Source organism: Artemia franciscana, chromosome 19 (genome assembly GCF_032884065.1).
Source record: "Artemia franciscana chromosome 19, ASM3288406v1, whole genome shotgun sequence".
Lineage (NCBI taxonomy): Eukaryota > Metazoa > Arthropoda > Branchiopoda > Anostraca > Artemiidae > Artemia > Artemia franciscana.
This window is the reverse complement of record NC_088881.1, coordinates 30517920-30545511: the sequence shown is the minus strand read 5'-3', so window position 1 is coordinate 30545511 and position 27592 is coordinate 30517920. Positions and strand designations below refer to the sequence as shown.

Below are 27592 nucleotides of genomic sequence, written 5' to 3'. Positions count from 1 at the left end.
AAAATAGACTTCTACCCTCTAAAGTACGAACTAATTGTTACACCAACTCATTTGTGCCTATCTTCACATCGATTTTCAATGCTGACCTGTAGTGTGTGATTTTTGTTTATATGTATTCTCTGCGAAATCTCTCTAGAAGACCTTCCTTCCCATGGAAAATCCTCTTCCCTCCAAAAATTCCGTATATTTCCAAATAAAAAAAGTACATGTAAACAACAGAAAAATTGCACAACTTACAGCTCACTATCCAGGGACTGTGGGAGTCATGTCATCCCCAGGGGCATAATTAATGTTCCTTTCAACTATACTGAATCAAATGGCTAACTCCAAATTTTCATCGGATGTCTTTGGAGAAAATTTGGCGTGGGAGGCCGGCTGGATATCCTTTAATCTTTTTGGTCACTTAAAAAGGGCACTATAACATTTGAATTCCGTTTGCAAGAGCCCTCTCCCGATTTTCACGCATTCACGCTATTTTTTCTGGCAAAAAATACGAAATTTTACATTTTTGTACATAGGAGCTTGAAACCTCTACAATAGAGTTCTCTACTATACTGAATTTGATGATAGACTTTTCGGGGGTGTTTCCACCCTATTTCAAAAATGAAGCCTATAAGCCCATCCAAAGCAAGCAGTACTACCACCACATTTTTTTTTTTTTTAGAGGAGAGGGGGTAAGGATACCTGGTAGTGAGTAAGTAGGCTTTTCTAAATGGTGATAATTAAACCCTGTAAGTTTATAAGCTTCGGATTTGTTGTTAATTTACCAAAACCTTTTTCTATGAAAAACTTTTTTGGGAAGACTTACTTGACATCAAATTTAAGGAATACTACGATAACTAACACTTTATTCAAAATGCAAAAATAATCACTATGTTTTCCTGGCATATGTGAAGAAGGACTAAAGACTTTTTCCCGACACATCTATCTATAATTGAAATATCAAAACATTGCAATAAGAATTTAGTTTTAGTCTTAAAGGGAAAAGGCAGTTGCCCTTTCTCTTCATCTTATTGACGCCCTTTGGCACTTTCTAATTAAAATGAGAGCTTGGTACCACTGAAAACAAACTTTGCGAAGACAATAATAGAAATTATAATTTTATTCAAATTATTGATAGCTCTTAGAAGGGTCAGAATAGCTTTCTTGGAAAATCTTGTAAATTTTCTGAAGAAAATTGAAAATCTGGCGCTGTTCTTTTTTCTATTATAAGAATCAGAACGAATTTTTTGAAATTGAAATTTAGTTTTGTTATTATAAATTACATAAAAGTGCATAGAAAACAACTTAGAATAAATGAATTATTAGACAGACATACTTGAAAGGGAATAAAAAGTAAATCTTTTGCATAACAGATTTCAATATCTAGATAAAAAAAAAAAAACTATAAACCTAAAAAGCGAATATAAACGAAACTTAAAGCAAGCCTCGAATGAATCAGCTTTAAAATCGCTTCAAAAGTAAAAAAAGATAATCTTCATTTGACAAAAAGATGTAGAAAGAACTGTGAAAGCTAAAGAAATATATATATATATATATATATATATATATATAAACAAGATACATATAAACAAGACCATTGGGAGCCCAACTGGTGTGGGGCAGTAATGCTTCCCCTTCACCCCTATACAACATCTCTAAATCGAAAAAATAGTCTTAATTTTTAGATTTTTTTTTTGAAAAACAAAAAAAAACAAAAATCTTCATTAATATTCATTTATTTTTATCGTTTCTTGAAGAAAAAGTGCAGTTAATTCTCTCTTCTGAAATTTTTAGCTCATAGTTTTAAGGAAATCTAGGGGGTGGTAGAGAATGAGGGGGGGGGGGGGGGGGTTCTAGGATGCATTTCAAGTAGAAGATAGTCTCAAATTTAATAAACATGAATGTGATGCAAATTTTTTTTGTTATATGCGTTTAATTCAGAAGAGAGCTGTAATGTAAAAAAATATAAAAATAATTATAAATAATAAACTCGGCAAAATTAGTGTCTGGCATAGAGCCATATCCAGGAATTAGGGGGGGGGGATATATTCAAACTGAAAGCGAACATAATTTACAATATTAGTGCAAAACTCCTCTTCTAAACTAGCTATGATAACAGTACAATTCATCCCTTCTTATGAACATTTTAGTTCAAGCTTTATTTCTAATATCAATGCATTTTTTAGAGCAAAACTGTCAATTTTATTATTTGTTTTCGAAAGTGGAAGGCAATTCACAATCTTGATTTGAAAACAGTATTCAATTACGGTTTCAATATTGTACCATGCAAAAAAAGCCTCCCGTCTGTTAAAATTAAAAAAGAAGAACAATTCCTGCAAGATCTCAGGGCTCATGCCCCTGTTTGCTTAAATGCATAATATCATACGAGGCTGAAAATTTTTTACAAAATTATTCTAAAATTCATCATACTTTTTGTCAAGGTAATGCTATAAAAAAGTATTACTTTCAACTGGTATGTTTCAAAAAGCGATATATATATATATATATATATATATATATATATATATATATATATATATATATATATATATATATATATATATATTTAGCGATTTCACTTCCTATAGATTGCTTACAAGGTCACAGAAAAAAAAACTTCCTACCCCTTTGAAAATATCAATATCTACCACTAAATGCACTGGAATAAAAAAACGCAAAGTACTCCTTTTTCCCTAGAAAGAACATAAATTTTATTCAAATTCTTAAACAAGTTTTCTTTTCAAATTGTATATTTCACTGCACTCTTTTGTAAACAATTAATTTAAAGGTCAGAAACAAAGAAAAAAAGTAAAAAGTAACAAAAAAACGAAAAAAAAAACACTTTCTTTTACTCATACGTTTATTAGAAGGTACTTTTGATTGAAAACCAAATTCTACATAACCGATCACAGTTTACTATCCTTATGCTTAGTTGCCAAACTCAATTTCACAAATTCCTTAGGTTTCTTTTCTGCAAGTTTTACTTCGTTTAAATAAGGCACATTTAATACATTACCACTACTGACACTAGCTAATCCATCAGAATCATCATCTGAACTATCATCGTCCATAAAATTATACTCAAAATTCGGAATGTTTACAGGAGAACAAGAGGAGCTCTTTGAGAGAAGTTTTATCTTCTTCTTCTTAACTAAACTTTCAGAAAGCGATAAATCTTCCAATTTCTTTTTCATATTGGCTGTCTTGTTGGGATTTCCAAACTGATTTGTTCCTTTTTGGATTTGCTTGGAGCTAAATAAAAAGGAAGAAAATAAGTCACTGACTTTATGAACACCCCCTTTTTTCAGGTACAGAAAAATACCTCAAAATGGAGAAATTTCGGTATAATACAAAATAAAAATTCTAGAGAAAATATTTTAAAAACAGCAAGCTTAGAATTTAAATTGATCACTCTCTTTTTGAGCACAGTTTAATTTTGTCTCGTTTTCGCTTAAATTTACTAGAATCTTTTGAATGAAACGAAGGACTTGGGAGTTATGAGAACGCTAGCCTATGAATATGAAGATCAAATTAAGCTTGCACGACTTTTAGACATGTCCCCACCCCAAAAAAGGATTTCTAATTTATCCCTGTTTTGGTTAATAATAAGAAACAAAAACTTCTTGATAAGTTGAAATCCAGTTTCCTTAATAAAATAAAAAAAAATAAAGTAAAACAAGAGCTAAGAGCTCATAAGGCACTTGTGACGAGGTCGAAAGAGCCAAGAACCAAGAGCTCATATGGCATGAGCTCTAGCGAAATTCTAAGAATCAACAGATTGGTTTAAAAGGAAAATCAGAGGCTTAGTGCCGGTCAGGATTTAAAATAAGAGCTCTGAGACAAAAGGTCCTTCTAACTATCAAAATTCATTAAGATCTGATCATCCATTCGCAAGTTAAAAATGCCTTATTTTTTCTAATTTTTCCTCTCCCTTCAGCATCCCAGATGGTCGAATCCACGACCATGACAAGTCAATTTGTGCAGGTCCCTGATACGCCTACTAATGTTCATCGTCCTAGCACGTCCAGCAGCACCGAACTCGTGTAAGCACTGGGTCCCCCTAGCTCCCCCAAAGAGAGCGGATCCAGTCCAGTTACGTCAATCACGTATCTACGACATTTGCTTATTCAACCCACCAAATTTCATCCCGATCATTCCACTCTAAGCATTTTCCAAGATTTCCAGTTTCCCCCTCCAACTCCCCCCCCCCCAATTTCGCAAACTCTGATCGGGATTTCAAATTAGAGCTATGAGACATGAGCTCCTTCTAAATATTAAATTTAATTAAGATTCAGTCACCCGTTCTTAAGTTAAAATACCTAAATTTTTCAATTTTTCTGAATTAACCCCCCCCCCACACCCCCCAAAGAGAGAAGATTCAGTTCGTTTATTACAACCACGTATCTAGGACTTGTGGTTAATCTCCCCACCAAGTTTCATCCCGATCTCTCCACTCTAAGCGTTTACCAAGATTTCCCATTTGCCCCTCCAACTCCCCCTAATGTCACCAGATACGGTCTGGATTTAAAAAAGAGCTCTGAAACACGAGGTCCTTCTAAATGTCAAATTTCATTAAGATCCGATCAACCATTCGTAAGTTAAAAATGCCTCATTTTTTTAATTTTTCCAAATTAACCCCCCCCCCACTCCCCCAAAGAAAGCGGATCCATTTTGGTTATATCAATCACGTATCTAGGACTTGTGCTCATTTTTACCACCAAGTTTCATCCCGATCTCTCCACTCCAAGCGTTTTCCAAGATTTCCGGTCCTCCCCCACTCTCCCAATGACACTGGATCCGATGGGGATTTAAAATAAGAGATCTGGGTTACAAGTCCTTCTAAATATCAAATCTCATTAAGATCCGATCACTCCTTCTTAAGTTAAAAATACCTCATTTTTTCTAATTTTTCAGAATTAAGCCTCCCTCCCAACTTCCCCAAAGAGAGCAGATCCGTTCCAGTTATGTCAATCACGTATCTAGGACTTGTGCTTGTTTTTCAACCAAGTTTCATCCCGATCCCACCACTCTAAGCGTTTTTCTAGATTTCAGCTTTCCCCTCCAACTCCCCCCAATGTCACCAGATCCGGTCGGAATTTAAAATAAAAACTCTGAGACACGACATCCTTCTAAATATCAAATTTTATCAAGATCCGATCACCCGTTCGTAAGTTAAAAATACCTCATTTTTTCTAATTTTTCTGAATTAACCGTTCCCCCGCTCCACCCCCCTCCCCCAGATGGTCGAATCGGGGAACCGACTATTTCTAAATTTATCTGGTCTGGTCCCTGATACGCCTGCCAAATTTCATCGTCCTAGCTTATCTGGAAGTGACCAAACTAGCAAAACCGGGACAGACAGACCGACAAACCGACAGAAATTGTGATCGCTATTTGTCACTTGGTAAATATCAAGTGCCATAAAAAAGGCTATATGAAATGAGTTCAAAATTTCAAACCAAATAATGCAAAATGAGTATTACAAAGAAGAAGGAAGGTTGAAGGGAGATTCATTTATTTAACATACTAACTACGTGCAAAAGAAGGTTCTTCTACATCTATCTGCCAAAAAAAATAAAAATGGAGTAAATATAGAGTACAAAAAAGAGCAAAAAAAAATAAGTTAATAGAAAACAAAACTACAAAAAAGAACATCTAATCATATACATTTAATAATAATAACAAAGTATTAGAATATCTAATCATAAACAAAAGTCTGAAGACTAAAACTAGGGCGTCAAACAACATCACTCATCAACCACTAGACGTGCTCTAATCTGTCCCAGAAACCTCCACCTTATGGGGACGATAATAAATAACAAAAATAGCGATAAAGAAAAAAAAAACAACAAAATGATACAAACAAAGAAAGAAAATCTTACAATTACAGAATTAATGTTAAAGAGGGCAGTACCGAAACTTGGGCTCCCCATTGGTATTTTCCCTATTTACCCATTGACTCTGTAATAAGTGCAACTTTTGATTTTCTTTGGGGGGAGAGGAACGTGCCCAAAGCACAACCCCCTTGGATCTTCCCCTAGAACTACTTGAATTCAGATTGTTGATTAGTCATAATTACATGGTTTAAAATTGAACGTGATCTACATGGCGATGAAAAAAAAAATTGTATTGATAAGTAAAATAGGATTGACTCTTGAATCCAGAATATTTTTCAGCTCAGGTTTTATTGCAACAGCTTCAGGTTAATATGCAACAAAATTTTGTTGTTTTTTTTTCTTTTCTTTTTTAATCCCTGTAGACTGCAATGATTACAGCCAGCTGGTAATTGCCAGTATTTTACATACTGACATGTTTTTGCCCTTCAAAACATATATACATAAATGTTTTACCCTGTCATGTATTTGAATCAGAACTTTCGTCTATTTCAATTTCGTCTGTTTCGATTATCGTCTATCTCGATTATCTCAAAGTCTTGATCGGATGTCTTTGGGGCAGCTAAGAAGGGAGTAGGAGAGGGCTGGCTGCCCTCAATCGCTTCTAACTTTTTAAAGGACTTATTTGTACTTAGTTGCAGCAGGACCAGGCGTTCCCACCTCACCCGGCATCTAAACAAAGCTCCTAAATGGTGGTCTCCCATGATGACTGGTCGTGTGCTAGTTCTTCGGCGAACCTCAGCCAGTATTTGTCCCATCTGTGGCCAACTTTGGGAAAACCACCAATTTCTAAACTGCCTTCCTTTTCTTCTACACCATGTTGGTAGGGGTTCAGCGAGCAGTATTTGTTTAATGAGGCGACCGTAAGGGCGTCGTAAAGCGTGTCTGATCCACCAGAGCCAGCGGATTTCGTCATTAGAAATCTGGTCTGAGAACCGGGTGCGCAAGATTGATCGCAAGCAACGGTGGTCGAAGACTTCCAGAGCGCATCCCTGAGCTGCTTTGATGGGCCAGGATTTGACACCACAAAGAACTGCCGTCACTGTCGAACTATACAAGCTTAGCTTTGTTCTTAAGCTAATCTCTTGACGAGTCCAAAGATGTCGGTGGAGTTGAGAAAAGACAGCTTGAGCTCTAGATGTTCTTCTGTAGGCATCTTGATCACATCCTCCTTTCGAATCCATATCAAACCTTAGACGAAGCTGTGAACCTTTTCAAATGAACAAATACAACGTAGAGACAATAGGGAAAATTTCAAGACAGTGGAAATTATTTCTGTAGATATTTCGGCCCTATGTCCAAGGGCCGTCTTCAGCACAATACAAGAATAAGAGAGAAACTATATATATATATATATAAAAGAACTTACATCAAATTGTGAGGATTAAAAACTGAATAATTAAAAACACTTTTTAACACTTTTTTTAAAAATAGCCCTAGCATCCTTACTTCAACGAAGTTCAACCAGGACTGGCGAAAAGAATGAAATGAGAATATAAGCTCATTCAAACTGAAGAGAATAAAATGATTAGATGCAATTTCTTAAAGCTAATCTTGCTTGTTTAGCAGCCTGTCTCAAAGGCCTTTTCGTAGTTGGTTCAGTACTATTATAAATCGGTTTAGTAAAATATTTTGTTAGATCATTTTTAATTAAATTTGAGTATAAAGAATTTAGTGAGTATTCCCCCAAGTCCCTGTTCAAAGAAATATTATTATTTATTTTGAGATTAATTTCGATTGATTCTCGAACCACCTGTTGCATGATCAAACGAAGGGCAAAATCTGATCCGAGCATCCTCTGTCAGGCCAGAACCCGATCTGGTTTTCCCGTGTTCTCTTATTTCTCGCTGTTTTTAATCTCCGTAGTAGAATGATGGCGAATAATTTGGTTGCAATGTCGATAAGAGATATGCCTCTATAATTGGCACACTGCCTTATCGCCCTTTTTCTGTAAATGAGAAGTGAGATTTTCGAATCTTTTGGAAACCTCTTGGTTTTCCATATTTTCATAAATAGCAGCAGCAGCTGGCTTGCAAGTAAGCGGAAGGAAGCTTTGTACATTTTCTTCCGAAGTTTCTACGACAACTTGGGGTCGGGATGGCTTAATCTCATTAGAAGGCCGGAAAATACACGATATGGAAAACTTTTAAAACCTTAAAATTTTAAAAACTAATAAAACTTAGATAAAAACTTTGAAAGAAGCTTTTGTGTGATAGGCTAGCCTTTTTATTATAATGCTCTTGTGTTTAAACCTACCACTACTTAGGATAATTGTTGTTCTTTTTGTATATTTTTTAATAATAGAAAGAAAATTTTATTTACAGGATGTTCGTTTTTAATACATTATTTCGATCCGACACGATTTTCGAGGGATTCCAGGCTATCTTTCGAAATGCCCATAAATTTTTTTCCACAATAAATTTTTACCATTAAGATCAACCGAGATCATAGTTACCATTTCTGAATGAGCTTCACATAATATTTTTCCCTCACTTGACGGTTTTTTCCATCAAAAAAGCGTTTTAAAATTTTAGGTTTCTATGGAACGGGGTTCGTTCTTTACTAGGTTTCTGCAGTCACTGCACCCATGATACATGTTAATATTATTTTATAAGCGGATTAATATGGGGCCTTCAAGAGGCTAATTCAATTTAATGCTTACAACATCATGATGAAACTTTATTTCTAAAACTATTAGAAACTTCGAAACTTAAAAACCAACTAGAGTTAGATGAAGGTTTACAAAAATATATAAAAAACTAGGCTTTTTATCACAATTGTCTTCTTTCCAAACCGTTTGGGTTAATTTATGTTCCATTTGTATCTATTTTTATATGAAAAACCAACTCTACTTATTTCATGTTTGTTTTTAGAACTTGCTTACTTGTACTTACTGCAGGACCAGACGTGAACATCTGACCCAGCATCTTAAAGACACCACAGGGTTGGCTCCTATTTGTCGTGATCTTATGCCAGCTCTTCAGCAAACCGGAGCCAGCAAGTCTCCCACTTTACACCAAACTTTCAAAATCCACCAATGGTATTGAGGTTGTTCTTGACAGTTGCCCTATTGACCACCAGGAAGCCTGAGCAGATATGACAAAGGAGCAGCTAGCAGCACTCGCTTGATGATGCGGTCACTGTTAGATTGGCTTGATGACGTCATTGGTCATTGGCTTGATGACGCAATCTTCTTTTTTTGACAACCGTGACTGTAGGCTCGATGTTACAGCAGCGGTGACGCTTTTTTTTTAATATAAGACAACTATTGCAGGGGCTTCAAAAGGTTGAGCAAGATGTACTATATGTTTTCTCAACTATATGTTGAGAAAAACTCAACAAGGAAAAAAAGAAGAAAAATAAAAACTCAGTAAGAAAAAAAAAAGGAAAATAAAAAATCAGCAAGGAAAAAGGAAGGTGGCATACTCAGCTAAAAGTGCATCTGGAACAATTTTCTTTTCCAGTGAATGTCTTGATAAGTCCATCAGACTGTGCTGTAACGGCGGAGTTGCACTGGATAAATAAGATAGGCCAGAAACTTCACTTTCACTTGCATATGCCATATCACCTGAAGTAACACCGTTGCCAAATCGCCAAAGGTTTGCATCCATATCGCAAAAGGCATCGTTATCATCAACTGCAACATAGAAAATCATTAACACCCAAAATCAAAGGTGTCCTTAAAGATTGTTAATTGACAATCGTACTTAAGGATTGTTTTTGACTTGTGAAATGTTGATATATTGATACTTGGGAGATAACACTAGAAATATTCTGTAATTTTGAGTAAAATATTCGATAAAATTGTTGTGCAAGCAATTCAACGATTTTTTTGTGCCCGTGTCAAGACGACCCCATGTTCTCTATTTTTTTTTTTTACGTTTTTCTTTTACCAGTTTTTTTTCATCATCATCGTTATTGTCAAGATATTAATACGAGTTAATGTCGATATATCCAGCTTCACGGGCTCTGCTCCTCTTTGATGGTTAAAGTTTTTTGTTGTATTAAGTTGATCAAATAAAACAGTTTAAAAAACTCGAAGCGTAAGAAAAATTACATTGAGAAAAAGCGAAAACAGCGTACATCTTCCATGGACAGAATGCCCATGGAATTTTCTCTTCTAAGTTCCAAATACAAAGGTTTATTCTATAAGGCTTTCTAAGGGTATAGTGGAAAAGAGTTTAAGACGACATGGACACTTCCTGCGGAGGATGACAGATTACCAAAGATCATCCTTTCCGACCAACCATCTAGGGTCAAACGATAAGCAGGTCATTCCCGCATAGCATTGAAACAGGTCGTAAGAAAGGATTTGAGAGAAATTTGAACTTCTTTGGAGGGTGAAAAGAGGGGGCTTAAAATAGTTTGGGATGGAGCTGGAACATAAGCAGCTCTGTTGGCATCCAGCGCCTTTTTTCTGCAGTGAGTTGTAAGTAGCAGTAGTAACATATGACTCTAAACCAGATTTTTAGTGAGAAAAACGGTTATAATTGAAATAAAACAGTGGAACAAATAAAATAGTAAAGATCTGAATATTTCGACTTCATCTCCGGAAGCATTTATCAACAGGATAAAATTACGTTAAATTAAATGCAACATATAAATAAAAATACAAACAAAAACAGACACAGAAAAAAAATTCATCGAATCTAACTTCATCGAAGGTAGAGAACATCAGCTACAGCTACTGCAACAATGTTAAAGTACCAAGGAAAATAAATTAAAATCCTATTCCTGAAATTAGTTAAGTGGGAAGTTACACAACAATATTCATCTTTTAAAATTAAGGAAACCTGGGAATTTAATTTTTAAGAAAAAGAATTCCATATGCAGTTACGTAGTACACTTAGCGGACGCCAAGCTTAAAAATAAAGAAGATGTGTGAAAATCAACAGAAAATAAGCAAAAAAAACATATCATCATAGAACTCTAGAAACTGTAACTTTCCTGATTACTATAGTACTGATTGCAAAATATTTTCATTTTGATGACCTTGGTAATTCAGTATGCATTAAAGAATACTTGTAAGTCCATCAACATTGATTTATATAACGCTAATCCATAGAAGATATATCTGGTTGGCTAGTTCAGATAGAAAATTCTCATCATATATTTAAACTCCAACATATTTTTTTTTGGAGTCAACACAGTAGCATTGACTTTGTTAAGAGCACTATGCCTCTTATGTATTCTTTTATATTCTATCTCCTTTCCCCCTATTATTCGGTATTGAACGGATAATCGTGGAAATTTTAGAAAGGGTTCATTCGATCAGAAATTAAAAATTCTATTGTGACTGATAATACAAATTACAATTTTTGCTTTCTCTGATTCAAAATAAACGATTTTAAACTATTTTCTTCTTTGTAGTAGTAATTTTGCTTTTATACCTTTTCATCTTTTTTTCATCTATTTCTTTCACTTTTCAAGTGTAGAAAGTAGCACTTTCTAGTGATATATTTGATATAGTTGATAAGGGCCATAATATTCTGTTCCATTCTATTTATTTATATACTTAATTTCTTGTCTAACCATAATATATAGAGGATAGTAAGTTCAAAAAAACACAACTTAGGAACAATAAGGAGTTTTTTATTTATTCTTTTTCAAGACAGTGGAATTCAATTCAGTGGATATTTCGGCCCTACGTCCAAGGGCTGTCTTCAGCACAACATTAGAAAAAAATATGTATATATATTAAAACTTAAATGTGACAATTAAAACTAAAAAGTTTTTAAAAACTTTTTAAAACAGCCGTAGCATCCTTACTTCAACCAAGTTCAACCAGGACAGTGGAATTGAATTCCACTGTCTTGGAAAAATTTCCCTATTGTTCCCAAGTTGTGTTTGTTTGGTATGGAAAGGCAGTGTGGTCTTCGTCGCTATTTACGGATAGTAAATTTATTTACTTCGACATTTTAAAGCCCATATTAATTTCTCAAACATGAAAACAAATCTCCAAGTAGCAAATTCTACTTGAAAATCAATAAATTAATTAAAATAAAACGAAAAAAACAACAGAATGCGGGTTCAAATGTGAAAAAACAGCACCAAAAGAAATTAATATAGTCTTTCCCTAATACATTCAGAATGCCCTTGCAGTAAAAGTCTATTAGTATTCAGTAAAATCCAAGAACACAATAAGAAAATGTTTTCAAAATACAGAGGGCGGGGTGGGCAATACTCCAATGGTGATGCTATTGACAATTTGCGATTACATTTAGGTGCAACCCTAAGTATGTTAATAGGTAGCAATATTTTCATGAAATGAAAATAACCTGGCTGCAAATAGACTCAAGCACAGAGAGGGGTGGCTGAATACCAACAAGTTAAGTCCAGTGGCGGATCCAGGTGGGGAGAGCCCCCCCCCCTATACATAGTGATAGATTTGGGATTGGGGCTGCTTGTTTGGGTTGGCTGTAGGATGAAAGTTTTTTTGTAATTGGTTTTTAAAAGTTCAGTTATTTATGAGTTTTTAATTGTTAAGATTGTTTTTATTACAACCAAATTAGAAACAAAGTTTCAGTTACTTTGTGGAGTCTGTATCAGATTTTACTGATGACACATACTGCCTAAAAGTATTTGATTAAATTTAGATGTTACGATGGAATTTGTCCGTATTACCATAAAAGCCAACTGGGAGGCAAAAATCTTCATTTCGTAACAACAAAGAGGAGAGATTTTAAATCCTAACTTCTTTGAGCTATCGAAATGGTATTTCAGGATTGTTCTGTCACAACGAGGCGAGAAAAAAATCTTTAAACTACTTTTACTGTTAAGATTATTTTTCGAGTCTTTCTTTGGCAAAGAGGGGAAGAAATTGATATCTTTAATTGTTTTGCCGGTCATAAAATTTAGGTTTGCTTTTGTTTTGCGAAGCAGGGTGGTTTTAAAAACATTGTTCTTTTTCAGGGGATTTATGCAATAGAAAGTAAATGTATGACTTTAACTTTTTTGACTTGACTTTTATTAACATAATAAACAGAAATATAAAACAGAACAGTTATAATTCACTATGCTAGGGAAAATTTTAAGTTTTGCTAACGCGTAGCGATTAACTATAAAATCATTCCTAAATGCATCCTAAATAAACAATAATTATAATAATAATGATAAAAACTACATAAATATTTATAGAAGCATCCTGGACTAATTAAAATAATAATAATAAAAACAAAAAAAAAGACAATCACCTTCTCTCAAACACCCCCAGGGTAAAAACCACCATCAAAATACAACTCCATCCACCCCAACCCCTTCAATCCGCTCCTCCCTCCAGGCCTAATACCCACTTACGCCCCCCCCAAATACTCCTTTAACTTGTTTAAACTGTCGGAGATGATCAACCGCTCTAACGCTCACTGGAAGCGAATTCTATACGGAAGGGTCAAGATACTTCAAAGTAAAACCAGATCTCACACTACTTTCAATATCCACAACCAAGTTATTACATCTTCTTGTATCATGCTCATGAACAGAACTTCTGAGACAGTAAAACTCATTAAAGTTTCCGGGACCAATTTATGTAGAAAATATAACTAAAGAGAAGCACGTGAAGTGCAATATTAGAAGTGCGAAAACGTTATTAGTTTAAGTTTTGGATTTCGGCGAGCAAATGGTGACCACTTTACTGCCTATTTTTATCTAATTAAAGCTTTGCGTTATATGACATATCGCCTCCTCTGTTCATTCTAAAACATTAAAATAAAGACCAAAGTCTTTAGAAATATCTGAACTTTTATAAAATAAATGTCCACTTAAAACGAAGTATATGAGTCGAACTACTCCTTCAAAGGTCGGACTAGTCTTTTAAGATAAATAGATTTTTGAAAAATTGTTTATAAAAGAAGGCAAGCAGTTATGTGTTATTTTTTTATAAATCCGGTATACATGATTCTCTGAATTCTCAGTTTGAATCAGCAGAATCAAATTTTGTTTTAACATTCACAAACGAAATGATGAAAAAAAGTGGAAATTCACACCACTTGTATTAACCACTGAAACGGAATGCAACAAGAATATTACTTCAGAATTTCTCACTTTCTCAATACTAAACATTCACAAAATATAGCTATGTCTTTGTACAGAGGTTGCATATATTTGTCCATAGAATGGTATAAACTACTATATATATCAGGATGTTTATACTTATTTTGATACATGCCATCCAATCATGTTTCTACGAATAGTTGCTAATAAATCAAAATTTTTACAGGACAATTCTCTTACTTAATGCTAAATGCTAAAATAATTTCCAATGAAAGAATTTCTTTGTAGCGGAATTTCTTAATGCCTAATGCTAAAAGAAATTCAAATTTGTATTTTTCTGCAATAAATACAACGTTTGAATTGAATATCTGAAAATCTCAAGATTAAAACAAAATTAATTAGAAATCTACCACAGCTTGAAACCCTGAGAATTTAAATCACCCTCTATACCTATCAAATACAAAAATAACCAACATATAACTATTTGTTTTTTAAGGATACTTTGACTCATATGCTTAGTTTGAAGCACACACCAACATGCATCCTTCCTTCTTAGAGTTATATTTTCCTGAGATTTTTTTTCTTTATTCGAGTGTTTTAGGATGAATAAAAGAGAAAATACTAACGAAGAGCTCCAAACTACAGGAATAGACATTATAAACGTTCACCGAACTACTGAGGTAGACATCGAATGTGTAATAAATAGATATGGCAGCAGTGGAAATAAAGAAATAGACTTTTACTTTTAAAATTGTAATTTCTGTAATTTAAGAAAAATATATCAAGCTTTTAAAAGTGGAAAGAAACGCTACGTTTTTATGAAAAGGAAAATTTTGATTAGTAAATTTTTGAGATTTCGTCCAAGTTGACACTTGTTTATTATAACTCGATTAAAAAAAAATGGTTAGGGTTTTAAGTTAATGCTTTATTACCTATAGTTTAAACCTTCGTTTTAAATGAATTCTATGTATTTCTATCTCTTTGTTCAATTTTGTCGCTGCAAACCTTAACGAACTAGTACTTAATCTTTAATACACCTTTTACGAATATACAAGTTGTATCTCAATCCTCATTTCCTACTCTTCATTACTATCACAATACTAAGCGATGGGATGAGGTTAGGCGACATGCTAAATGGATTGACCTATACAAATAGTCATAATGAATAAATAACCCCAAAACATGGTTCAAGACTAATTTCTTTGACAATACAAAGATTAGCTCACTCGCTATAGTGATCAGAAGTGCAAAGGCGAAAAATCATGCAGAAATTATCACTTTTTTTTTTTACAGATGATGAACAGCTTTTTATTTTTCTATGGCGGGGTGGCTTTTATAACTTACTATTTTTGTATCAGTAATTTTCCATCATTTTAATTCCAATAGATTTATTAGAACTTTAACCCAGACCAGATTTTAGATTAAATTTACGACCATACTACCTATCTACAACGCATAATTGTCGAGGTTCCCTTTAAATCGCTTGTACTTGTTTGTTCGCAAGTTTACCGAAGCAGCCTATTATGAGCCCCCCCCCCCCCGCTAAGAAAAATCCTGGATCCACCCCTGCTTAATTCCTGCCTTTTGTATATGAATTAAATAAAAAAAAACAGGTTTTTTTTAACTGAAAGTAAGGAGCAATATTAAAACTTAAAACGAACAGAAATTACTCCGTATATAAAAGGGACTGTTCCCTCCTCAATGCCCCGCTCTTTACGCTAAAGTTTGACTCTTTCTCTCAACTCTACTTTTTAAAACAGTAAAAAACTTTAGCGTAAAGAGCGGGGCGTTGAGGAGGGAACAGCCCCTTTTATATACGGAGTAATTTCTGTTCGTTTTAAGTTTAGATATCGCTCCTTACTTTCAGTTAAAAAAACTTGTTTTTTTTAAATTTAATTTCTGAACGTTTTTAAATTAAGGTGTGTTTTGATTTTGGCTCTCTGCACATGAATAATTAAAACGAAATTTGCATATTAATTTATTTTTATGGCTAAATGGCTTTCTCATAGTTTTGATCGGACGATTTTGAGAAAAAAGAGCGGGGGAGTAGGCATAGTTACCCTCCAGCTTTTCGGTTATTTAAAAAAGCAACTAGAACATTAAATTTTTTACGAACGTTTTTATTAGTAAAAATACAAGTAACTTACGAATTAGCTTACGAAACGAACGTCTATATTTGTATGTTTTTATTGCGTATATGAGGGGGTTCACCACCTCGCTCTTTACACTAAAGCGAAAATTTTGTCCTAATTCCTTAAGAATGACCCCTGAATCACAGAGACCGTAGAATAAATGGTTGAAATTAATATAGTTACTATAGCGTAAAGAGCAAGGTATTAGGAGGAGGTGAACCGCTCATATGCGTAATAATTTCTGTTCTATTTAAATTTTAATGCTGCTCCTTACTTTCAGTTGAAAAAAACTTTTTCATATTTTTTTCTTTGTTCTTTAAAAAAATGCTAAAAAATCTTGCACCCCCTTCGTGGAATTTTCTTCCCCCATGCAAAATTCCTCCATGGAAAGATCCCCCCGGACAACCCCCTCCCCCCAACCAAAAAATCCCCCTGAAAGCATCTGTACAATTCCCAATAACCATTACTATGTGTAAACACTGGTCAAAGTTTGTAACTTGCAGCCCCTCCCACGGGGACTTTGGTGAAGTAAGTCGTCCCAAAGACATAGTTATTAGGTTTTTTCGACTATGCTGAAAAAAATGGCTATCTCAGAATTTTGATCCGGTGACTTTGGGAAAAAATGAGCGTGGGAGGGGGCCTAGGTGCCCCCCAATTTTTTGGTCACTTAAAAAGGGCACTAGAACTTTTCATTTCCGTTAGAATGAGCCCTCACACGACATTCTAGGACCAATGGGTCGATATGATCACCTCTGGGGAAAAAAACAACAACAAAAAAACAAACAAATAAACACGCATCCGTGATCTGTCTTGTGGCAAAAAGTGCGAAATTCCACATTTTTGTAGATAGATGCTTGAAACTTCTACTGTAGGGTTCTCTGATACGCTGAATCTAATGGTGTGATTTTCGTAAAGATGCAATGACTTTTAAGGGGTGTTTCCCCTATTTTCTAAAAGAAGGCAAATTTTCTCAGGCTCGTAACTTTTGATGGGTAAGTCTAAACTTAACCAAACTTATGTATTTAAAATCAGCATCAAAATGCGATTCTTTTGATGTAACTATTGTTATAAAAATTCCGTTTTTTAGAGTTTCGGTTACTATTAAGCCGGGTCGCTCCTTACTACAGTTCGTTACCACGAACCGTTTGATATGTTCTGATACTATAATCGCTTACAAGACGCCCAAAAAAGAGGAACAAAAAAAGTATTAAGAATAACACAAAACCAAACAACATTTTTTTTAACTAGAGATTTAGCCAGTTATCCACCTACTGATAGCTACCAACGTTTAGTTTAACCTTTTCTTTATAATTTATTTTTGTTCTTTGCTTTTTTTAAGCAAATTTTTATATTGCCTCTTGTTCTCAAGTTTAGGGCTATTCCCTCCTAGCCCCTCTCTAGTGGCACTCATGGTCAAGTTAGTTCCACATTGGGGAGAGGAAAGTGAAAAACAAAGTGAAACTCAGCCAAAGGCTCATTCATCATTTATGTCATCTCATTTTCGCAAAAGAACCTAAGAAAAATTGTCTTCTTTTCCTAAGGAAAAGCCATAAAATAACAGCTCTTCCATTTTTTTGTAACATCAATTTTAAATATTTGATTTGTTTAGATGTGAATCAGAAGAGATGTGGCCGAATTCTGACCTTATTTTCATGCCATCAAGTGTAGACGTTTGATCTTTTGTAAGACATGAAGACCAGAAATTATGTCTCCAAATTCTGACCAATGGTGTGAGGCCTTATTTTCATATAATCAATTTTAGATGTTTAATGTTTTGTTCGATGTTAACACCAGAAAGGGGTGCTCTAAATGTCGGCCAATGTTGTTAGGCCTTATTTTCGTATTATCAATTTTGGATGTTTAACCCTTTGATTGATGGGAACACTAGAGGGATGTGGACAAATGTTGACCAATGTCGTTTGGTCTTTTCTTCATAATACCGGTTTAAGATATTTCATCTTAAATTAGATGTGAACACCAGGAGGGATGTGGCCAGATTTTGGCCAATGTCGTTTGGCCTTAATGTCGCACTTTTTTATATGTGAATACCAAATGGCGCCTGGTATTGCCTGGCATGACCTGTTGCCAGGGTCATATGACCTGTTACAAGAGCTAAAAGGTCATATGGCACTTGTGACGAGGTCGGAAAATCCAAGAGCCGAGAGCTCATATGGAATGAGCTCTAGCAAAATTCTAAGAGCCAATAGAGGGACTTAAAAGAAAAATCAGAGGCTTAATGCCGGTCGAGAGTTAAAATAAGAGCTCTGAGACACTCAGAGCTCAGAGCTGAGAGCTCTTTCTCTCAGATTGATTTAAAAGGAGATTGATTTAAAAGGAAAATCAGAGGCTTAATACCGGTCGGGATTTAAAATAAGAGCTCTGAGACAGGAGGTCATTCTAAATATCAAAATTCATTAAGATCCAATCACCCACTTGTAAGTTAAAATTAATCATTTTTTCTAATTTTTCCTCTCCCTTCAGCCCCCCCCCCCCGATGGTCGAATCGACTTTATCAAGTCAATTTGTGCAGGTCCCTGACACGCCTACCAATTTTCATCGTCCTGGCACGTCCAGAAGCACCCAACTCGCCAAATCACTGGACCCCCAACTACCCCCACCCCAAAGAGAGCGGATTCAGTCCGGTTACGTCAATCACGTATCTACGATATCTGCTTATTTTACCCACCAAATTTCATCCCGATCACTCTAAGAGTTTTCCAAGATTTAAGGTTCCCCCTGCAACTTCCGTCAATGTCACCAGATCTAATAGGGATTTAAAATAAGAGCTCTGAGACATGAGTTCCTTCTAAATATCAAATTTAATTCAGATCCGGCCACCCTTAATAAAATTAAAAATACCTCAATTTTTCTAATTTTTCCGAATTAACACGCCCCCCCCCCTCAAAGAGAGCGGAATCAGTCCTGTTATGTCAATCACGTATCTAGGACTTGTGCTTATTCTTCCCACCAAGTTTCATCCCGATCTCTCCACTCTAAGCGTTTTCCAAGATTTCCCGTTTTCCCCTCCAACTCCCCCAATATCACCGGATACGTTCGAGATTTAAAATAAACGCTCTGAGACATGAGGTCCTTCTAAATATCAAATTTCACTAAGATCCGATCACCAATTCGTAAGTTAAAAATACATAATTTCTTCAATTTTTCCTCTCGCTCGACCCCCCCCCCAAGATGGTTGAATCGGGGAAATGACTGTTATCAGGTCAATCTGTGCAGGTCCCTGACACACCTATCAATTTTTATCGTCCTAGCACGTCCAGAAGCACCGAACTCGCCAAACCACTGGAAATTCCCCCAAGTTCCCCAAAGAGAGCGGATCCGCCATCAAGTTTCATCCAGATCTCTCCACTCTAGACGTTTTCCAATATTTCAGGTTTCCAAGATTTCTGCCCCCCCCCCCTCCAACCCCCTATATCACCGGATCTGACTTTGATCTTTCTAGATATCAAGTTTCATTAAGATCCAATCACCCATTCGTAAAATAAAGATACCTCAATTTTCACGTTTTCCAAGATTTACGGTTTCCCCCTCCAACTCCCCCAATGTCACCAGATCTGGTAGGGATTTAAAATAAGAGCTCTGAAGCAAAAGATCCTTCTAAATATCAAATTTCATTAAGATCTGATCACCCGTTCGTAAGTTATAAATAACTCATTTTTTCTAATTTTCTCGAATCCCCCCCAACTCCCCCAAAGAGAGCAGATCCGGTCCGGTTATGTCAGTCACGTATCTTGGAATTATACTTATTCTTTCCACCAAGTTTCATCCTGATCTCTCTACTCTAAGCGATTTCCAAGATTCCTCCCCCAAATGACACTGGATCCAGTCGAAATTTAAAATAACAGATCTGAGTTACGAGGTCCTTTTAAATATGAAATTTCATTAAGATCCAATCACTCCTTCGTAAGTTAAAAAAACCTCATTTTTTCTAATTTCTCAGAATTAACCCTGCCCCCAACTCTCCCAAAGAGAGAGGATCCGTTCCGGTTATGTCAATCACGTATCTAGGACTTGTGCTTATTTTTTCCACCGAGTTTCATTCGAATCCCTCCACTCTAAGCGTTTTCAAGATTTTAAGTTTCCCTCTCCGACTCCCCCCCATGTCACCAGATCCGGTCAGGGTTTAAAATAAGAGCTCTGATTTCAAATTTCATTAAGATCCGATCACCCGTTCGTAAGTTAAAAACACCTAATTTTCTGAATTAAAAACTTTTCTGAATTAACCGTCCCCCCACTCCCCCTCCCAGATGGTCGAGTCGGGGAAAAAACTATTTCTAATTTAATCTGGTCGGGTTCCTGATAAGCCTGCCAAACTTCATCGTCCTAGCTTATCTGGAAGTGCCTAAACTAGCAAAAGCGGGACAGACAGACCGACAGAATTTGCGATCGCTATATGTCATATGGTAAATACCAAGTGCCATAAAAATTACGAATTTATGGTAAAACTAAGACCCTAGTTACTCGTCAAAGAGTGGTGTATCGAATACCGTCTGATTAAGGTAATTATTTTGACAGAAGAACCACACAAATTTTGAAAAACGTCTGCAACAACATAAGGAACATGTAAAAAAAGGCTTTAAATTGCAATTCTACAAAGGCTTTAAATTCTTGTAATTCGGTTCTAAGCAGCCTTGCAATTTTGAAAACCTTACATATAACTACACCTTACATATATACATATATATGTAGGGTACATACATATATATATGTATATATATATGTATACATATATATGTATATATATATATATATATATATATATATATATATATATATGTATTAGTACCTGTAGGGTAATACATATAACTTTTTGAAAACACTGCCCTCATTAGTAATAATTTGGGTGGCCTATTAAACAAAATGTTCGGAGTGACAATAGAAACAAAAGTTAAGTTAAATAATAATACTTTTTAAAATAGAGATTTAGAAGAATACTTACCCAACAGATTATACAAAAGTTTAATGAAAAAAAAAATATCACATTATATAGCAAAAGCAATAGTTAATGACAATGAACTTGTATCAAAAATATTTTTTAGGTTAGTTGCCAAAAAAGCAAGGATTGCATTAAAAATATGCTCTTGATTTGTTTTATTGGAATAAATTGCCTTGTTTAGTGGTTTTGTTCGGTCGGTCTTGGTTGAACTTCCCTAAAGCGATGATGAAGATTCGCTGATGACTGCTCTTAGCTCTAGAGCCGAAATATCCATTTACAAAAGAAATTCACGGTTTTAAAATATTTTTTATTTGTTTTGCCTTTTGTTACTTGTGTTACCTGGATAAGGCACCAGTTGGCATGGTGCCAACATACCAGTGCGTTCAAATGTTGGCCAAATGAACGATCTATAAAAAGGTTACAGAAATATTCAATCTTTAGTAAATTAAATAAAAAAAAACAAGTTTTTTTACATGAAAGTAAGGAGCAACATTAAAACTTAAACGAACAGAAATTACTCCGTATATAAAAGGGGCTGTTCCCTCCTTAATGCCCCGCTCTTGACTCTATTTTTAAAAAGTAAGAAACTTTAGCGTAAAGAGCGGGGCGTTGAGGAGGAAAAGCTCCTTTCATATACGGAGTAATTTCTGTTCGTTTTAAGTTTTAATGTTGCTCCTTACTTTCATTAAAAAAAAACTTGTTTTTTATTTAATTTCTGGACGTTTTTGAATTAATACATGTTTTGGTCTTGGCTCTCCGTACATAAATAATTAAAACGAAATTTGCATATTAATTAATTGCAATTAATCGGAAGATTTTGAGAAAAAAGGAGCGAGGGAGGAGGCCTAGTTGCCATCCAATTTTTTGATTACTTAAAAAAGCAACTAGAACTTTTAATTTTTTACAAACGTTTCACTGGTAAAAAATATACGTAACTTACGAATTAAATTACGTAACGAACTTCTATATTCGTATGTTTTTGTTGCGTGTATGAGGGGGTTCAACCCTCGTCGATACCTCGGTCTTTACCCTAAAGCTTAAATTTTGTCCTAACCCCAAAGACATAGTTATAAGGTTTTTCGACTACGGTGAATAAAATCTCAGAATTTTGATCCAGTGACTTTTGGGAAAAAATGAGCGTGGGAGGGGGCCTAGGTGCCCTCCAATTGTTTGGTCACTTAAAAGGGGCAGTAGAAATTTTAATTTCCGTTAGAATGAGCTCTCTCACAAGATTCTAGGACCACTGGGTCGATACGATGACCCCTGGGAAAAAAAAACAAACAAAAAAACAAACAAATAAACATGCATCCGTGATCTGTGTTCTGGCAAAAAAAAAAAGCGAAATTCCACATTTTTGTACATAGGAGCTTGAAACTTCTACAATAAGGTTCTCTGATACGCTAAATCTGATGGTGTGATTTTCGTTAAGATTGTATGACTTTTAGAGGGTGTTTCCCCCAATTTTCTAAAATGATGCAAAGTTTCGCAGGCTCGTAGCTTTTAATGGGTATAACTGATCTTGATGAAACTTATATATTTAAAATCAGCATTAAAAGGCGATTCTTTTGATGTAACTATTGGTATCAAAATTCCATTTTTTAGAGTATCGGTTACTATTGAGCCGGGTCGCTCCTTACTACAGTTCGTTACCACGAACTGTTTGAAAAAATGATTTCAACAGAAGACGAGTTTATTATTTAGAAAAATTAAGAAAGTATTTATTGTATGTTATTACAGTAAGTAAGCTGTAGTCACTATAGCAGCAAATATTAAGTATGCCATAATAGCTCGTAGTAAGTTATGGTTTTTGGCTTAGAAGCGTACAAAGCTATTGCATAACGATACAGACGAATTGCTGGTGCATCAAAAGCCGGCTTGAAATGCAAACCTGGCATGATATAATATTGTCTGGCATTAGCGTGGTATTATGTGCCACAAAACACAAGTAAGGACTATCAAATTACTCTTAAATTCCTGAACAATGTTTATTATCCTATATATCCAAAAGCTAACTTTTTGATATTGATGAGTTTACTTTATCTCATAATGGATCCTCGATACAGTAATCATAATTCTGGTGCTTACCAGCCCCTGCAGCGGGACCAGCGTTTTCCGCCTTACCTGCCATCTGAAATTCAGATTTTTATCGGAATTTATTTAACCGCAAGCTCCTCACGCCCATGGCGGATGAGGTTGCAGTCACAATACTGCCCTCTATAAAAAAAGGATTGACGACAATAAGATTTGAGGCTCGTTCCAAAGGATACATAATTGCAAAAGCAGCACCTCATCCACTCAGCTAGGGTCATTCCAAAACTCTGATCACGTTACAAAACTAGGAGTTATGTATTGATTGTAGATACAAAGATTTGACCTAAATGAGGAGTTTGATTTGAACTCGTTATTAACTAAACTCAAAACATATAGAAAGTAAACTCTCCTTTTTCGCGGGCCAGGGAACGCAGACCACATTACCAATGCGCATCACGCTCTGGCATTATGAAATTATTAATGCAAAGCCAGGGAATTTTTAGACCCAAGTCCAAGAAAGTCAATCCCCTTAAAGTTCAGCTGAGCGCGATTTTTATACAGAAGAAACAAGACGTTTATAAGGTACCAAGCAAGTGACATACTATGTTATCCAACGTTTACCCTCCAACGAAACACACAAGAGCTTTATAAAGTGTTTAGTATTCAGTTCTACGTCAGTTCAGTCATTTGTTACTGTTCGTTTTAAGTTTTAATGTTGCTCCTTACTTTCATTTAAAAAAAAACTTTTTTTTTAATTTAAGTTCTGGACGTTTTAGAATTAATGCATGTTTTGGTCTTGGCTCTCCGAACATAAATAATTAAAACGAAATTTGCATATTAATTAATTGCAATGAATCGGAAGATTTTGAGAAAAAAAGGAGCGAGGGAGGAGGCCTAGTTGCCCTCCAATTTTTTGATTACTTAAAAAAGCAACTAGAACTTTTAATTTTTTACAAATGTTTTCATTGGTGAAAAATATACGTAACTTACCAATTAAATTACGTAACGAACTTCTATATTCGTATGTTTTTCTTGCGTGTATGAGGGGGTTTAACCCTCGTCGATACCTCACTCTTTACCCTAAAGACTAAATTTCGTCCCAATTCCTTAAGAATGACCTCCGAATCACAAAGGTCGTAGAATAAATAGCTGAAATTACTAAAAATACTTTAGCGTAAAGAGTGAGGTGTAACGAGGAAGTAAACCCCTCTTTGAACACTTTTGTTACTACAGTCACCACACCTTTACTACCAGCTATCATGACCTAGAGACAACATAATAATAGAAAAAATGGCAAATAAAATAGATAATATAGAATTAAAAGAAATACTTACATGTTCTATTTTTCACAACATCTAAGAGGCACCTCATATAATCTTGTTTTGCTTTCCCCTTCTTTGGCTTTTTCAAATTTTCTTTACCTATTTCTGGTTCAGGCTTTTTCCTGTTCTTTTTTTGAGTTGTAGCGCTTCTATTTGTTTTCTTATTTCTAGTAGGTTTTGGGTTCTCAGCTTTTGAAGATGTACTTTCCTGTTTTAAAGCTTTTTTTGAAGTTTTAGAAGTTGCCTTTTCAGAATTTGAACCAATTTTTGGGTTTTGCTTAACTATTTTACCCTTTTCCTTTTTAGAAATCTTGCTATTAAATTCTTTACTCTTTGCAATGGTTTTTCTAACTTTATTTAGTTTTATTCTCTTTACTTTATTTGTTTCTACCTTTTGGTTCAGTTCCTTTCGCTTTGCAAATACTATCAGCTCGTTTTCAACTTTTTTCCTCTCTGCTTCCTTTCTCAGCAGCTCTTTAGCAGATTTTGGTTGCCATGTAACATTTTGAGACACATCATTCCAGCAGGATATATCAACTTCTTCTTCTGGTTTTGACTTAACACTACCACAATAAACTGGAGGAAGGGGTGTGCATCCCAAAAATCCAAAGTCTTCAAAATCATCATTATCTGAAACACAACCAACAGCAATAGATGGCTCACTAACAGAAGAAGAAGAAGAAGGAGATAATGTACAGACCAATGGACTTTGAAAAGGCTTCAAAATAGGTTTTACTAAGACTCTTGCACTAGACATATGTGAAATCATTAAAGGTGAGAGTCCATTTGATTGCAATAATACTGACGATGTTGAATCATAAGTTGTTTTCTGCTCTTTTTCTGCTGTTTTTCTGCTTGTTGTTTTCTGCTGTTTAGTCTCTACAGAACTGAAGCGTGGCGTGGCCTTATTGCAGCTAGGTAATTTCTTTGTCGAACTTATACTTTCATTTGAAAAAGATTTTAATAACAAGTCGGATTTTTCTTTAATGGTGCTTTTTTTAACAGTTTTGATTTCAGACTTGGAGGGATTAGTGGAAATATTACGTCTTTTTCTAGGAGAAACTCTACACGTAGTTTGAAGTGAAGGCATTACTGACTTTTTCATCTTTACCTCCTTGTTAGTTCTACAAGAGGCATTTGAATTAACCTGTTTAGAAGTATTAACTGCAGAAATACTAACGGGAATGCAATTAGACAACCTTTTATAAGAAATAACTTTTGAGGGTGTCATTCCAAAAGAAGAAAATACAACTTGCACATATGGATTACGTGACCTTGTCTCCCTCACAAACGTCTGGGTATCACCCAAAGCACACAAAGGATCGGGCGCATGACTAGGTTTTGCAACTTTCTTAGAGTCTTGCTCAACGCTACGCTTTTGGGTTTGGCTAGTCCTTGTTTTTGCAATCCTTTTTGCAGCCGAACCTCCTATCTCCTTTTGTTGGTGAGTATCAGATGGCGTTTTCAAACTATCTAAATTCTCAACGATGTCTAAAATCGGGGAAACACTGGAGATATCAAGTTTGGAACTTTTTGTAGATTCTTTTCTGAAACTTCGGCTTTTTGTCTGGTTACATTTTGTTGCATATTTTTCTCTCGTTTTGATCTTGAGACTATCAGTGGATATTTTTAGGTTGTTAAGTCTTGTTAATGGTCTTCGAACAGCATTCGAAGTTAAAGAAGCACAGGGTGTATCAGACAGTTTTGAAGATTTCATTGGTTGTTGCTCGACACTCAAACTTTTAGTATGGCCAACATCGATTTTTACGACTTCTTTTAGAGTACGTCTTCCTCTCCCCTTTATCTTAGAGCTATCAGGAGACACTTTTAAACGATTTGATTCTTTAACGGTATCAAAAACGGAGAAGGGGTTAAGCGACTCACCAGATTTTGCACTTTTTGGTGCAAGACTGTGACTGGGTGTATCAGCCAATTTGGAAGTGTTCATCAGTTGTTGCTGGACATTAAAACATTTAGTGTGGCTGACATTCGTCTTTACAATATCTTTTAGAGCACGTCTTCCTGTCCCCTTTTTCCTAGGACTATCAGCTAATACTTTGAAACGATCTGATTCTCCAACAGCATCCAAAATGGAAGAGAAATTAGGTGTATCATCATATTTTGCATTTTCTGGTGCAAGACTATAACTGGGTGTACCAGAAAACTTGGAATTTTTCATCAGTTGTTGCTGAACATTCAAATTCTTAGTGTGGCTAACATTTGTCTTTACAATATCTTTTAAGTGTCTTCCTCTCCTCTTTGTTTTTTGACTGTCAGCTAACACTTTGACATGATTTGACCCTTTAATTGGACTTTCAGCATTATCTAAAATAGAAGAGATGTCAGGTGTGTCACCACATTTCGCATTTTCTGGTGATTTTGGTGCAAGAGTATCACTCTTATTTTGGTTGAGTTTTGCTTTTGCAATATCCACATATTTTCCTGTTCCACTTTTTTCATGATAATCAGTAGATATTTTCAAAATATTTGATTTTCTAATAGGACTTTCATATTCAATTTTGTCCGTAAAGGAATCTTCAGCTGAAATGCAAGTATCCAATAGTGTTTCATCATCAGAAGAAAACATCATATAATCTTCTTCTTGTCTAGGAAAATTATTTACAAATAATGTATCTAGGCAAATTCTTAGTTCTTCCTTCTTTCCCTGATATACATTTAGACAAGCCGTAGCACTGGAAACTCCTTTATCTTTAAGACCTTTTGATATGGGTGACTCATGACTCTTCTCTATCTTTTTGCATTTTTCAAACTTCTTTTTTGCCAAAGTCTTTGCTGCCCTACTCTGGCTTCCTCGAGACCTATTCTTTGAGATTTTATTCATTTTGGGAAACCTTGACGGACAAATTTATGCAACTAAAACTTGTAGCTTGACAAAAGCCTTTTCCAAGGCTTTCTGAAAGCCTTCTTGAAATTTATCTGAATAAAATCAACAGCTAAGGCTTCAAAGCTGAAGCAGGTAGCCTCTTTCTAGATGGAAAGAAATACAAGCATTTCTCAAGACCCTTTTCAGCAGAAGTCTGCAGAGGATTCATTCACCAATACCTGAAAAGAAAAGACAGAGCTCAAAAATAACACAGGGAGAGATAAAGCAACAGTCAAGAATATTCATACTTCAGCTAAATTTTGTGTTGAGGGGGAGGGTGCGTAAAAAAGACAGAAAGAGCAGATCAATTGTATAAAAATAGGAGAATATACATGAAAAAAAAACCAGAAAAATAGAAAAAAAAAGATCCTATGATATCCCCATTTATCATTTCCTTATCTTAG

The 27592-nt window shown here is 35.0% G+C and overlaps 1 protein-coding gene across 2 annotated transcripts in view; it reads right to left on the bottom strand.

Annotated features, from left to right (window-relative positions):
• Positions 1–831: 831 nt before the first annotated feature.
• LOC136039545 (uncharacterized) overlaps positions 832–27592 on the bottom strand; it is a 55906-nt gene continuing 29145 nt past the window's right edge. For both annotated transcript variants that reach the window (XM_065723370.1, XM_065723371.1), the window contains exons 2-4: positions 24317–27367; positions 9303–9513; positions 832–3234 (exon numbers count right to left, since the gene is read on the bottom strand). In XM_065723370.1, the coding sequence (XP_065579442.1) occupies positions 2889–3234; positions 9303–9513; positions 24317–27146 (3387 nt within the window). In that variant the 5' untranslated portion in view covers positions 27147–27367 and the 3' untranslated portion in view covers positions 832–2888. The remainder of the gene's footprint in view (positions 3235–9302; positions 9514–24316; positions 27368–27592) is intronic.